The sequence below is a fragment of the Dipodomys merriami genome, unplaced genomic scaffold (genome assembly GCF_024711535.1).
Source record: "Dipodomys merriami isolate MVZ:Mamm:240054 unplaced genomic scaffold, mDipMer1.0.p SCAF_4, whole genome shotgun sequence".
NCBI classification, from domain to species: Eukaryota; Metazoa; Chordata; class Mammalia; order Rodentia; family Heteromyidae; genus Dipodomys; species Dipodomys merriami.
Genome location: NW_027205603.1, coordinates 27,562,574 through 27,577,580, shown reverse-complemented (window position 1 = coordinate 27,577,580; position 15,007 = coordinate 27,562,574). Strand labels below are relative to the sequence as shown.

The following is a 15,007-nucleotide window of genomic DNA, read 5'->3' as shown; positions in this document are numbered from 1 at the left end:
AAAATGAGTTTAATGTATTTATAAACTAGCTTTATCTGATTCCATTGTTTTTTAAAATTAATTGAGAGGAAATATTTTGATCACTTTCTTTACTATAAAACAGGGAGGACCACGCATGTTAATTGGCCACCAAAAACTCATTCCAGTCTGTTAAATGTCTTTTTAAAATAATTTTATTTTCTAGTTATTTTCTCTTGTAATCATGATTAGATAATTTAACACATTTTCCCAGTTCTTTGTATTTAACTATATATAATAAATAAGTCTTTTATATATTTTTTGGTCTATACAGACTCAGAAGCCTAGAAAGTTTGATTGTGAACTTCCGGATATTTCGTTAAAAGATTTACAGTTTCTGCAATCATTTTGTCCTTCAGAAGTTCAGCCATTCCTCAGGTAAATGCCCTTAGTATTTTTAACTTCATTTATAAAATTTTAATTTTTTCATTGTATAGAAAGTAGCACTAGTATTAAGAGGTATGAGAATTGACAAATATTTTACAATGACCTGGCTCTTGTGATGTGACTGGTTTGGGAAGTTTTGGGGTAATGTTGACATTCAGAAAATGATAATGCTATTTATTCTTTATTTTTGGTGATCTTGGGCTTAAACTCTGGTCCTGGCCCTTTCTGTGAGCTCTGCAGCTTAAGGCCAGAGTTCTACCACTTGACCCACACCACCACTTCCTGTTTTCTGGTGGTTAATTGGAGATAAGAGTCTCACAGACTTTCCTGCCCATGGTCGTGCGCCCCCCCCCCCGCCCCCCATTATGGGGCTTGAAGTCTGGGCTTGGGCACTGTCCCTGTGCTCTTCAGCTCAAGGCTAGTGCTTGAGCCACAAGGCCACTTCCGGTTTTCTAGTGGTTTATTGGAAATAAGAATCTTACAGAGTTTACTGCCCAGGCTGGCTTTGAGCCTTGACCCTCAGATCTCAGCCTTCTGAGTAGCTAGGATTACAGGCTTGAGCCATCAGCACCCTGAACAATATACTCTTTACTAACAGTTACTGTGATGTGGCATACTGATGGAAAACATCTTTCTTAACACCTTACTGATTATGACTGGGACTTCTTCAAGTTTTCCTAATAATGATTAGAAAGGACTGCTTATGCTATGATTATTTTCGATGTAATGAATAATTTGTAGTTGTCTATCTTCTGCTTACGAAACCAGAAATTAATTTACTTTTGTGTTTTTTTTTTTTTCCTCCAGGATTCCTTTACTTTGTGACTTTGAACCTCTTCACCAGCATGTACTTGCCCTACACAATTTGGTAAAAGCAGCACAAAGTTTAGATGAAATGTCACAGACCATTACAGATCTGCTGAATGAACAAAAGGCAAACAAAGTTTTTTTTCAGACAATTTACTTCATTAGTGTATGGTGTTTTATTGGTACAGCTCTTTAAGCCTTTTTCCTCTGTCTTCTAGGTGTCTGTCAGTCAGTCATCCCCACAATCGGCTTCTTCCCCAAGGATAGAAAGTGCAACAGGAATTACAACTACTACCTCACCAAGAACTCCTCCTCCACTCACTGTTCAGGATCCCTTATGTCCTGCAGTATGCCCCTTAGAAGAATTATCTCCAGATAGCATTGATGCACATACATTTGATTTTGAAACTATCCCCCATCCAAACATAGAACAAACTATTCACCAGGCTTCTTTAGACTTGGATTCATTAGCAGAGAGTCCTGAGTCAGATTTTATGTCTGCTGTGAATGAGTTTGTGATAGAAGAAAACTTATCATCTCCTAATCCTATAAGTGATCCACAGAGTCCAGAAATGATGGTGGAATCACTTTATTCATCAGTCATCAATGCAATAGATAGTAGACGAATGCAGGATACAAATACATGTGGTACAGAGGACTTTGGAGATCATTCTTCTCTGAATGTACAATTGGAAAAATGTAGAGTTGTTGCCCAAGAATCTCACTTCACTATACAGACTATCAAGGAAGATCTTTGCCACTTCAGAACATTTGTACAAAAAGAGCAGTGTGACTTCTCAAATTCTTTAAAATGTACAGCAATTGAAATAAAAAACATTATTGACAAAGTAAAATGCTCCTTGGAAATAACACTAAAAGAAAAGCATCAAAAAGAACTACAGACTCTAAAAAGTGAATATGAAGGGAAACTTGAAGCACTAGTAAAGGAGAGCGAAGAAAATGAAAAGAAAATTAAAAAACTGAAAGGAGACTTAATATGCCTTGAGGAGGTATTACAAAATAAAGATAATGAATTTGCTCTGATTAAGCATGAAAAAGAAGCTGTCATTTGTATGCAGAATGAGAAGGATCAGAAACTGTTGGAGATGGAAAATATTATGCACACTCAAGATTGTGAAATTAAAGAACTGAAACAGTCAAAAGAGATAGTGTTAGAAGACTTGAAAAAGCTCCATGCTGAAAATGATGAGAAAATAGAATTATTGAGGGCAGAACTTCAGTGCTTAGAGCAAAGCCACCTAAAGGAATTGGAAGACACACTGCATGTCAGGCACACAAAAGAGTTTGAGAAAGTTATGACAGACCACCAAGTTTCCTTGGAAAAATTGAAACAGGAAAATCAAGAAAGAATTGATCAAATACAAGAGTTTCATGCCACAACTGTGCATGAAAAAGAGCAACAGCTACAGGAGTTGAAACTCAAGGTTTCTAATTTGTCAGACTTGAGATGCAAGTTAGAGGTTGAACTTGCATTGAAGGAAGCAGAAACTGATGAAATAAAAATTTTGTTGGAAGAAAGCAAAACACAGCAGAAAGAGACTTTAAAATCACTTCTTGAACAAGAAACAGAGGCTTTGAGAATAGAAATAAATAAACTAAACAAAAAAATTCAAGATAATAATGAAAATTATCAGGTGGGTCTAGCAGAGCTAAGAGCTTTAATGACTATTGAAAAAGATCAGTGCATTTCAGAGTTAATTAGTAGACATGAAGAAGAATCTAATCTACTTAAAACTGAATTAGACAAAGTAACATCTTTGCATAACCAAGCATTTGAAATAGAAAAAAACTTAAAAGAACAAATAGTTGAATTACAGATTAAATTGAACTCAGAATTGAGCATTCTTGAGAAACAAAAAGATGAAAAATTCACCCAACAAGAAGAGAAATACAAAGCTGTTATCCAGAGCCTTGAGAAAGACAAAGAGACATTGCTCACAAGCCATGAACAAGACAAAGAACAGTTAATCCAAAAGCTTAATTGTGAAAAAGATGAAGCTATTCAGACTGCACTGAAAGAATTTAAATTGGAGAGAGAAGTTGTGGAGAAAGAATTATTAGAAAAAATTAAACATCTTGAGAATCAAATAGCAAAAAGGTAAGAATTTAGTCTGTGATGCAAAATTAAATACTGATGATTCAAATGTGTGAATAATCACAGTACCTCTATTCTTTAGGGGAACTGCTAATTGGAATATTTTTTATAAATAAAAAGTTTTACTTTTTAGTAATATTTTCAATTTTTTCTTTTTTTGGTGGTACTGGGATTTGAACTCGCATTTGCTTAGCTGGCACTCGGCCACTTGTCATTATTTCTTAAAAGTAATAGACTGTAAATCATTTAGGGGCTTTAAAAATGAATATTTTTAGATAATTTAGAAAATGCTGTTTTGAAATTTTGAAATGTTTTGAGGATCTTTTTAAGCTCTTCAATCCATTTTTTTCAGTTTTTACTAAAGTATTTGGTTTTATTATTAGTATGTATGTATGTATTAAAACCTGAACATTGTTTAGGAACCGCTAAATCATAAATGGGGACCATACAGGGTGTTTTTGTTATTTCCTGATAGTATAATTTCATTAATTTTTTGTGTGGTTAGAAAGAATTTTTAAAATCCAGGTGTGCTCTTGTGGTAGTAGTTTGTGGGGTTTTTGTTGTTTAAAAAAATATGTGTCATGTTATTTGGTCACAGAGGATAGTTTTTAGTGCTTATGCTTTTTAAAATTTGTCATGAGATTTTGTGACCCAATAAATAGTTTACAGCATATAATTGGTATCAATTAATTGTATCATTATTTGTAAAAGTGAACATTTATTTACTATACTCTCCCCTCCTAATCTGTATTCTAAAGGGCACAATTTAGTAGGAGAATGTACTTGAATGCATGTTTACAAACCTGAGCAAACAATGGTCCCTAAAGTCATTGCTAAGAAAAGCATATCAAAGAACCATAACTGAATGGTAGTTAAAAGGGTGAGAACTATTGCAATAGGAAAAAAAGAGACAACTGTATAGAACTGGTCTCAAATCTGTTCATAACATGGACTATTAGAAGTTTACTTCAGGAAAAAGGGAGGAGGTTAGTGAATGAATACTAAGATAAAGGGAATTGTAGCCACATTGCCCCATTTATAGATTCTTGCTGAAAGTATGCTGAAGTGTGATACCCAAGAGAAGAGAGAGTGCATTTGATCAGATATTGAGGGCCAGAGTCAGTTCTCTCCAGATTGACTTACAGAGCTTCTTGCTACAACTGGGTAATACAGATCCAACAAGAACAGATGCCAACATTGGAGCCTAGAGCACCTAGAAAATCCAACTAATATTTAGCCAGAGAGTCTGTTCATCTAAAAGTGATCTATCAGGAAGACAGACACACTGAAGCACTTATGGAAGCCGAATGTTTTCTGTCTCATGGGCACGCTGCTGCAACATTCAAGAATCTCTTCAAAGCAGCAATGTTCTGATTTAACCTGCAGCATAAAATAGGTAGCTCTCAGTTGGCTTTCCAAGAAGCTCCTGTGAAACTGCATTTGGCTCCAAGCAGCTTGGGAGGATCAGCCTGTGCTTCTCTTCTACCTTCCAAACCTTGCAGGTGTACTTTTCATTGTTAAACTTGAAAATGAACAAAGGATTCTGGGCAATGTAGCATATTTGCATTGAAGTGTGAAAGCGTAAGGGCAATGCTGAGGTGAAAGCAGACTGTCCAACACTGTAAACTATATTTTAAACTCAGCAGTCTTTTTTCCCATATTGAAATTTTAATAAAGACACTTCAATATCCTATTTGTTTGATGTGATGCAACTTATGTTCTCCCAAACTCAGGTCACTCTAGCTCTTCAAAGGTAAATAGTTGATTTTCATTTTCCTTTCTGCTATCATAATTTCTTTGGGAGGTTAATAGCTGAAATAAGGGGTAACTACCATTACTATACCGTATTTTATAACTTAGGTACTTGGAGAAAGGCTAAAAAAAATTGATACATGTAGGCTTAAGTACTAATGTTAATTTGTGTAGCCAGCCTTATACCACTGGCATAGCAAGTGTTTCAACTGATTTTAGTTCTTTTCCTGATCAAATGTGGTGGGTTTTTTTTTGTTGTTTGTTTGTTTGTTTTTGTTCGGTCATGGGGCCTGAACTCTGAGCCTGGGCACTGTCCCTCAGCTCTTCAGCTCAAGGCTAGCACTCTACTACTTGAGCCACAGAGCCACTTCCTGCTTTTTCTGTTTATGTGGTGCTGAAGAATCAAACCCAGAGCCTCATGTATGCAAGGCAAGCACTCTACCACTGAGCCACCTTCCCAGCCTCTCAAATGTGTTTCTAAAGAGAGCACCACTCGTGATACTTACTTTAATACAGTTGCTGTAGTTTTTCATTATATTTTTCATCATCAGACATAGTAATATAATTATAAAGCGTTGCCCCCCAAAAACCCCTGGATTTCATTGACATTCCTGTCTATACTTATTGTATAGAAGCAACCTATTTCTCAGTGGAACATCTATACATAGCAGCTTCAATGATAGATTCTTGGTTTAATATTATCAAGGAGCCCTTATTGTCCCAGTGGCAGAATAAAGGTTCCTTTAAGTTAGGGAGACATTGGGTATGGTTTTTTTTATTGTAGAATTGATTTTTATGGAATAAAATTACTTCTCTAAGTCAGTACTATCCCAACTTGTGAATTTTTACTTATACTTCTTGGAGTAATATTTCAGTTATCAGTTCTATTTTTTCCCAGTGTATCCTGACTATTGGAGAATTATCACATAATGTGTGCTTTCTGGTTCAGAGCCCATATTACATTTAGATATTACCTTGGCCATATAAAATATTACATTGATTGGTCAATCTTTTTATCAGAACTGTTTCATATAGCAAGACCAGTGACTTACATGAACCTGAGGTCATGGCTACACAGTGTTCACTAAGTATCCTTGTTTAGAAGTGATTTTAGTGACTACAGTGTTTTTAAAAGAAATAATGGTTTTGGCAGAAATATTGTGAGCATGGAAGGCTTGACTATATGGAGAACATCTAATCTTGTGAAGACAGATTGGTATTCCTTTCATGATGGTTGTGATCTAGTGTCATCAGCCTGCCATCAGATGCCTGCTGGACTCCTTCGGGAACACTGAAGCACCAGGGGTGAAGGGAGGTGCTCAGGCTTGTTGTGTAGATGTCCATGTTACTAAGCCCACTTATGACCTTACTTCTGCTGCCAGGGAAACTTGAAACTGGAACACAGAAAAATTATTGATATCCATTGAAGAATTGAACTTGTTACTTGAAATCAGGTTCCTTACAGGTAGACATAGGACTTTAATATTCTCAGGGTCCTCATTCCATTCCTATTTTAAGATCTATAACTTAAAATTACACACATTTATCACAAACTTTCAACTCCTTCACCAGGTGGGCAACACTGTTTATGCAGTCTCCATAAGTCATAACATGGGTCATTGTAGCTGTTTACCCTTTGCCATTTCTCTCTCTCTGTCTCTCTCTGTCTCTGTCTCTCTGTCTCTCTGTCTCTCTCTCTCTTTCTCTCTCTCTTTGTGCCAGTCCTAGGGCTTGAAGTTAGGGCATAAGTGCTGTCTCTGTGCTTTGTCTCTTTGCTTTTCTACTCAAAGCTAGTGCCATTTGAATCACAGTTCCACTTCTGGCTTTTTGGTGGTTAAATTGGAGATAAGAGTGTCACAGGACTTTACTTCCCAAGATGGCTTTGAACTACAATCATTATATCTAAGCCTTGTGAGTAATATTATAGGTGTGAGCCACTGGGACCTGGCCACCATTATTTCTTTTGAAGTGCACTGTGTGATATATTGCCAATGTGAAGATTTCACTAACATTCTTCTAGGTTCCATTAGTGTGGCTCTGATGCTTCACCTATGCTTTTGAAGAATGTTAGCATATTGTGTAGAATCACTAGGTTCCAGCCTTGCCAGGTTTTTTTCTACACAGTGTGCATGCCAGTTCTGCAGGAAAGAGACAGTGCAGCAGGAAACTGAAGCTGCTGTACCTTCCTTGTACCTTTAGTGTTTGAGCTCAATGCTATATATGCCACTTGATGAAAGTATTGTATGCACACATTTCACTGTGATTTAATAGGTTATACAGGATTTAGTTTTATAACAGGAAGCCACTTTTCTCAGTATCTTAGGGGGGCATTATCAATATTTCACTCTCTATATAGGGACCAGGTACTGAGCCAAAGCTAGTTTGCAAAAGGCTAATAGTTTTCTACCCCATATTCCTAAGGGTCTTAATTGTGATTACCCTAAATTAGAACCTGTCACAGGTTCCATGCACCGTCCATTTCTGCTACAGACACTAAGCATCTACTAGAAAATATGACCCAATTGGTAAAAACAGCATGTGTATCAGTATAGATCTATCAGAGAACAGTTTTACTCAGCCCTACACAGACTTCCAACTTTTTGGCTCAGGAAGGTATGTCCAAATGAGGTGGCGTTGGCTCCAAAATAAATACTTATTTATTGGTCATTGGGGTTGCATTTCTAACTTAATCCTTTCTTGCCTGCCTGCCTGCCTGCCTGCCTGCCTGCCTGCCTGCCTGCCTGCCTCCTTGCCTCCCTCCCTCTCCTCTCTGTCTCCTCTCTTTATCTCCCTCTTTCTGTCTCTTTTTCTTTCTCTCTCCTTCCCTCCCTCCCCCTCCCTCCCCCTCCCTCCCTCCCTCCCTCCCTCCCTCCCTCCCTCCCTCCCTCCCTCCCTCCCTCCCTCCCTCCCTCCCTCCCTCCCTCCCTCCCTCCCTCCCTCCCTTCCTTCCTTCCTTCCTTCCTTCCTTCCTTCCTTCCTTCCTTCCTTCCTTCCTTCCTTCCTCAGTTATGGAGCTTGAACTCCAAGTCTGGGCACTATCCCTGAGCTCATTTGCTCAAGGCTCTACTACTTTGAGCCACAGTGCCACTTGAGCCAGGTTTTCTTTTAAAACAAAATCCAACCAACCAGTTTTTATTAGGACTGGAGAGTTAATATCTCAATTAATTCTGACAGTAAAAATGCACTGCTATCAATGTAGATACAAGCAAACTTGCCTGTAATCTGAATCAAAGATTAACAAACTGAGTTTGTGAGATCTATCACTTAAATTTTATGAATACAATGGAGTATCATTACTCTCCCATGTCCCCCTTTAACTAGCCCTTATCTATGGTTTCATTTACCTGTAGTCAGCCAGCACCATTATGCTTTGATCATCCTTTTGATGTAGGTCAGTGGTAGCCTGTTGCTATGTAAAAGAGGCTACCACATTTACCTCTCTTCATCTCAACATGTAGACATTATCATCTCTCATCATCACAAGAAGGGTGAGTATAGTAAATTAGGATATTTTCAGAGATCACATATAACTTGAGTATATTTTAAATGTTCTGTTTTATTGTCATTTTACTATGCCTAATTTTAATTAGTTATAAAGATTTTGAAACTATGTATAGGAAAATACATAGTATATTAAAGGTTTGTGCTAATTTCAGGTATTTCTTGGAGGAATTTGAAATTCATATCCTACAGACAAGGCAAGCTGTGTTACAACTTTAATACAACACTGCCATCCCCATTCATTTATATGTTGCCTGTAACCCTCTTTGTCAAGAGTTGACTAGTTTCAATGGAGATCATTAGATACATATTGCTACTCATTTGCAACAGAAATTTTCAACTCCTGCTTTCAACTAATAGGAATTTGGGTGGGGAAGGAATGTCACCAGGCTAATAACTACATGTCAAATAGTGAAGGCCTTACTGATTTGATCCATCACCAGTGGTTGTTAGATAGCCCCTGATTTTATGATAATTGATTGCTAATCTCTGTATTCTATATAGGACATATTTGTAGATTAAGCATATATTAAAAATCTGCTGTGTAATGAGATGGGAAATTTCACCTTTCCTTTTCTGCCCTAACAGTTGTCATTCCATGAGTAAGAGAACTTACCTTGTAGTATAAGCTGTTCCAGTACTGATTTTGGACCTTTCTAACAGGTCTTAATGGAGAGACTCAGTGGATTCTTAATATTCAAATAATAAAAATGCTACCCTAGTAGGCCACCAAGTGTTCAAGATGAAGCAATGCATCATAGTCTTTCAGACTTCTGGAGGCCATAGATTCTTTGACAATGTGGTTGATTACTGGTTCAGATCTTGGATCTGGGTACAGAATATGATTCTTTTGACTTAATATTTCCTTTTGGATTTAGATTTAATCTGAAATAGATACTAGAGTTAATGGATTTATTTTAACAAGCTATACCTCCCCTTTCAGCTTTTTTTGCAGCTTATTTGGAGACAAGAGTCTCAAAGACTTTCCTGCCCTGGCTTCTGGCTGCCTTTGAACTGTCATCAGATCTTACTAAGCCTTCTGAGTAGTTAGGATTCCAGGGGTGAGCCACTGGTGCACAGTGGCTCTTTAATTTCATATGCCAGTTTTCTCCTCAAGCAGGTAGCTTATTTGGAAATGCCATGAATGTCACATTGCTCACACATCTAGCAACAACCATCTGTGGATAATACTAGACCATTCCATATTATGTATGTGTATTTCTCACTGGATAATTTGAACCACAACATTCCTGAAAAGGGGATTTTGGATAAGCTCAGATTCTCTGCCATGCAAAAGAAACCATCTTTGAAATGAAATTGTGTGATTTAAGGACAGTCTACTTTTGTCAATCTTTCGAAACTTGATTGATTACTCTTACACCAGAATTAACATTGAGTGCACAACAAACATGGAGGTACATTTGCAAGATGTAAATAAAAGACTATTAACTCTTATCTGTAGTGTCAAAAACCGTCAGTCAGAAAGGAAATGCACACAGGAAAATGGGAAGAGGGTTTGAAAAAAGAAATTGAAGATGGCTAATCATTCTGTTTGGGATTAAGGAAAGGTTAAAAAAAAATAAAGAACTGCTAAATCAATTGTTGATATAGTAGTTTATATTTTTACATAGTTTACATTGTTTTTGAGAATGTAGGGTGAAGTGATATCTTACATACCTGTGTGCAGACAAATGAGTGTAAATGTGCATGAAGTTGGTATACTCAGGTTCAGTGAAGTCTGCCTACTATATAGTTCATTGCCTTGCTTTTAGCAAGTAATGTTGTGTCTTTTGATGACTATGGGTGAGGATATTTTTAAAATTTCAATCTCCTTTTAATCTCAGAGTTTTAAAATTAGCATACACTAGTTGTACAAGCAGGGTTTCATTGTGACATTTCCATACATGCTTATTCGTATATCCTGATCAACCCCACAGTCTTTCTCCCAAAACCACCTCTACAGGCTCTGTCTCCCACAGCCCTCCCACTCCTTCTAGTGCCTCGGTGCTCCTCAACAGACGCTCTCTTACTTTCCTGGCATTCCTTTCTTTTTTCTTTTTTTGCACCATTGTTTTTCATCATGTAATTCAAATGCTCATACGTTATATTTTAAGAAATACCCTCACTATTGCTTCTTTTTCCACCAACATTTTATATATATATATATATATATATATTTATGTACAGTATATGATGTACATTACATACCATATATATTATATATAATATACATAATCATTTATGTCTTTTAGGTCTAGCTTCCATACATGAGTGAAACAAAAGTATTCGCTTTTTGTGTTTGGCTTATCTTGCTTAATGTGATGATCTCTAGTTCTGTCCATTTTCCTATAAATAATGTGATTTCTCTTTTTCTTGAGTAATATTCTTGGTACACTCATGCCATAGTTTATCCACTTATTGGTTGCTAAGGCACCTCTGCTGATTATTTGGTCCTCCTGAATAAACTGCAAAAATCATTGCATCTTTTCTTTATTGCATATTATACCTTTTTTGCATAGTAAGTTACATTTTTTTAGAAATATATACACTAATGTCATAAAGCATGTCCATTTTTAGATTTTTTTGAGGAATTTCCATACTGATTTCCATTGTACTTGGACTAGTTTACATTCTGAGCAGTAATGTTGTGAGGGTTCCTTCACCCACCTGCGAATCCTGGCATTTGTTTTATGATTACTATGCTGACTGAGATGAGATCTTACTATGGTTTGATATGTATTTCTTTTATGGGTAAGGTTGTTGAGCATCTTATGTATCAGCCCTTTGTGGGTTTTTTTTTTTTTTCTGAGAACAGTCTCTTCAATTTTCTTGCCATTAATTAGATTATTCTTTTGCTGTTCAGTTTTTTTTTTTAGTGTTTTATCATCTCTTGAACTTCCAGTGAAAGGTGTTTTCTTTTTCTTCTTTCTTTCTTTCTTTCTTTCTTTCTTTCTTTCTTTCTTTCTTTCTTTCTTTCTTTCTTTCTTTCTTTTTTCTGTGGATTGTTTCTTGGTTCTGGTGTAATTAATTATTAAGCCTAAATTTAATATTGTAAATATTAGGGAAGAGTTACTGTGTATCCAGACAATTTGGTTTATAATTGAGTGCAAATTTTCTGTTTATAGAAATACATTAAATGAAAGATTGGTTGTTGTTGTTGTTGGTCATGAGGATTGAACTCTGATCCTGGGTGCTCTCCCTGACCTCTTCAGCTCAAGAGAGAGTTCTGCCACTGAGCTACAGAGCCACTTTTGGTTTTCCGGTGGTTAATTGGAGATGAGTCTCACTTTCCTGCCTAGGCTGGCTTTGAACCTTGATTCTCAGATCTCAGCCTCTTAAGTAGCTAGAATTATAGGCATGAGCCACCAGTGCCCAGTGTGAGAAATTTTTGGTGGAACTACTTTCTTAGTGAGATGAGGGAGTATCCTACTCACTGTCAAGTTTTAGATTGTGATATTACAGATTCTAACTTAGTAAATTTATCTGCTTACTTGAACTCTGATTTCAAAGTCTGTGCTGTTCATGTGTGCAAAGATAGTTTTATATGAGTTTTGGTTGACTATAAGAACAGCACAATTTTCATAGATAATTTTTTTCTTAGATTTTTGTGGTGGTTTTGTTGGGTTAAAATTTTAATTGGATTGTATAATATACTGTGTAATCTTTTCTGCCTATCCTTCCTTACCCACAAAATATATACAGCTCCTTGCATTTTTACAGAGCCAAGCAGTGGTATTAGAAAAATAAAACCTATTTCAACTGTTATGGCCTCATCACTAAGGTTAATCCTCATGATAGGGTCATTTCAAGTCTATGGTTATTTAAAATAGAACAGATTATATACTTGGCATCTATTTAGAACTCCTAAACTCCTTTTCCTTTTTTTCTCTTCTTTTTTTTTTTTTCCCCAGTCTCTCATGGGGCTTGAACTCTGGGCCTTGGTGCTGTCCCAGAGCTCTTCAGCTCGGGGTGAGCTCTCTCCCCCTTGAATCACAGTGCTACTTCTTCTTCTTCTTTTATTTTTCCCTAGTGGTTTATTGGAGATAAGGGTCTCATGAACATTCCTGCCCAGGTGGTCCTCAGACCTCAGCCGACTGAGTAGCTAGGATTACACGTGTGAGCCACGTGTGATGCCCCACTCCATTTTCTAATGAGAGCTTCAGTGTGTCATAAAATATACTCTTGGCCATATTGATATAACCAAATAAGAAATTCCTGTTGCCCAAGGGTAATTATTGTCTTACCTTGAGTTCTTATTCATTTTCCTCCTTTTGTCCATCCTCTCTCCCCTCTCCCCTCTCCTCCCCTCTCTTCTCCTCTCTTCTCCTCACCTCTCCTCTCCTCACCTCTCCTGTCCTCTCCCCTCCCTTCCCCTCCCCTCTCCTCCTCTCCCCTCTCCTCTCTCCTCTCTCTTCTCTCCCCTCGCCCCTGTCCCCTTTCCCCTCTCCCCTCTCTCCTCCCCTTTCCTCTCTCCTCTCCTCTGTCCATGTGGGGCTTAAACTCTGGGCCTGGGCACTGTCCCTCAGCTCTTCAGCTCAAGACAAGAGCTCTACCATTTGTGCCACAGCACCACTTCCGGTTTTCTGGTAGTTTATTGGAGATAAAAGTGTCACAGACTTTCCTGCCTAGGCTGGATTTGAACTGTGATCCTCAGATCTCGGCCTTCTCAGTAGCAAGGCTTATAGGCCTGAGCCATCGGTGCCTGGCTTCTTTTATTTTCTTAATGATACTGCCATAATGGTAGTACTATCTTAAGTCTTCAAAGTGACAATGGTGTCTGTATGCATTTATGCTCCTGGAACCATCTCTCAGCTGTCTTTTCAGCACATTAATCCTGCAATATTGTCTACCAGGCAATCTGAAGAGGCAAGATACTTAGAAATTATAGGTACTTCCACCCCCTACATTCCATCCTTATATTCATTTACTACTTAAATTACTGTTTACTCCTTAAATTACTGTTCTGTTCTCATTAATATAAACTTCAGCCTTGTTTACTATGTTCTGATTTCCTAATGGAATTCCTTTTCACGATAGGCTTTTTAAAACAAGCCGAAATTTGTACTTTGTCACTGTCTAGATTAAATTTCATTGACTTTACATTGTGTTTATAGATAAGCTTGCTATTACTGTTATTCAAGATCTGTCTTGCCCTGCATTTCCTATGTAATTCCAATAATTCTTTGTTTAACTGAATCTGGCATTGAATTTTGTTCATGGTAGGTCATTTACTTTGAATTATAGACATCATTCATAGCTGTAATTGATTTTTTTTTTGTTAATTGATTGTTTAATCCTTGACTATCTAGTTTTACCCTGCAAGTTTCAATGATAATAGTATGCCCTTTGTTAAGTCTCTTTTTTGTTAACACTTTCATTTCTGCAGCCTGTAAGATTTATTTATTTATTTATTTATTTATTTATTTATTTATTTATTTATTTATTTATTTATTTATTATTTTGGCTGGTCCTGGGGCTTGAATTCAGGTCTTGGGCTTTGTCCTTGAGCCTCTCTGTGCTCAAGGCTAGCACTCTACCACTTAAGTCACAGTGCCACTTCCAGCTTTTTCTGTGTATGTGGTACTGAGGAATCAAACCCAGGGCTTCATGCCTGCTAGACAATCACTCTACCACTAAGCCACATTCCCAGCCCACTCTGTCAGATTTTTATACCTACTGTTGTGTTTCACTTATACATTCCCTCTCTCCCAACACTACACAGGAAATTTGGAAAACAATTTGCCTTAACTTTTAGATTAATTTTGTTACAGAAGAGGGAGTCTGACTCCCACCCATCCTGTAATTAAGAAAAAATCTCAGACTTGGCTCTTAAAAGCTGTTTATCTCCTTCAAGGAAGATTTGTCTCATCATCATGCTTTAATTAGGAGTTTGTTTTGTTTATTGTTGCTTTTTTGTTTTTGTACGAGTCCTGGGGCTTACACTCAGGGCCCATTTGCTGTCCATAAGCTTTATTGCTCAAAACAAGTACTCTAGGGCTTGAGCCACAGCTCTGTTTTGGACTTTTTGATGGTTAATTGGAAATAAGTGTTTCCTGTGCTTTCTTGTCCAGGCTGACTTGGAACTGTGATCCTCAGATCTCAGCTTCCCAAGTAGCTAGGATTACAGTAGTGAGCCACTGGCACCTGGTGAACTTAGTAGATTTTTGTCTGTAATTTTAGAAATTTGACTAATGAATGATTATCACTTGTTAGTATTATACATCCTTGTCATGTAATTAGGCAATTACATAGGAGAAGGGCAAACATTTTAACTTAACATTGAAGTGCATACTGATTCTAAAAACAAAGTATTTAAAAATCAAGTAAATGCATATTAAAAATATAAGCTACTTGGTAATGAAGGTAGACTGAAAAAATTTAGCCACACTACAGCCTCTTTTGGCAGTGTGTTTTAATACTTTTAAA

The 15,007-nt window shown here is 37.0% G+C and overlaps 1 protein-coding gene across 5 annotated transcripts in view; it reads left to right on the top strand.

The window, feature by feature from the left end:
• Rb1cc1 (RB1 inducible coiled-coil 1) overlaps positions 1–15,007 on the top strand; it is an 81,404-nt gene that overhangs the window by 48,437 nt on the left and 17,960 nt on the right. For 4 of the 5 annotated variants that reach the window (XM_069990709.1, XM_069990708.1, XM_069990707.1 and 1 more), the window contains 3 exons: positions 293–396; positions 1,213–1,339; positions 1,431–3,331. In XM_069990709.1, the coding sequence (XP_069846810.1) occupies positions 293–396; positions 1,213–1,339; positions 1,431–3,331 (2,132 nt within the window). Of the gene's footprint in view, positions 1–292; positions 397–1,212; positions 1,340–1,430; positions 3,332–4,501; positions 5,008–15,007 lie in introns of those variants that run through there. The other variant, XM_069990711.1, reaches the window with a different exon arrangement.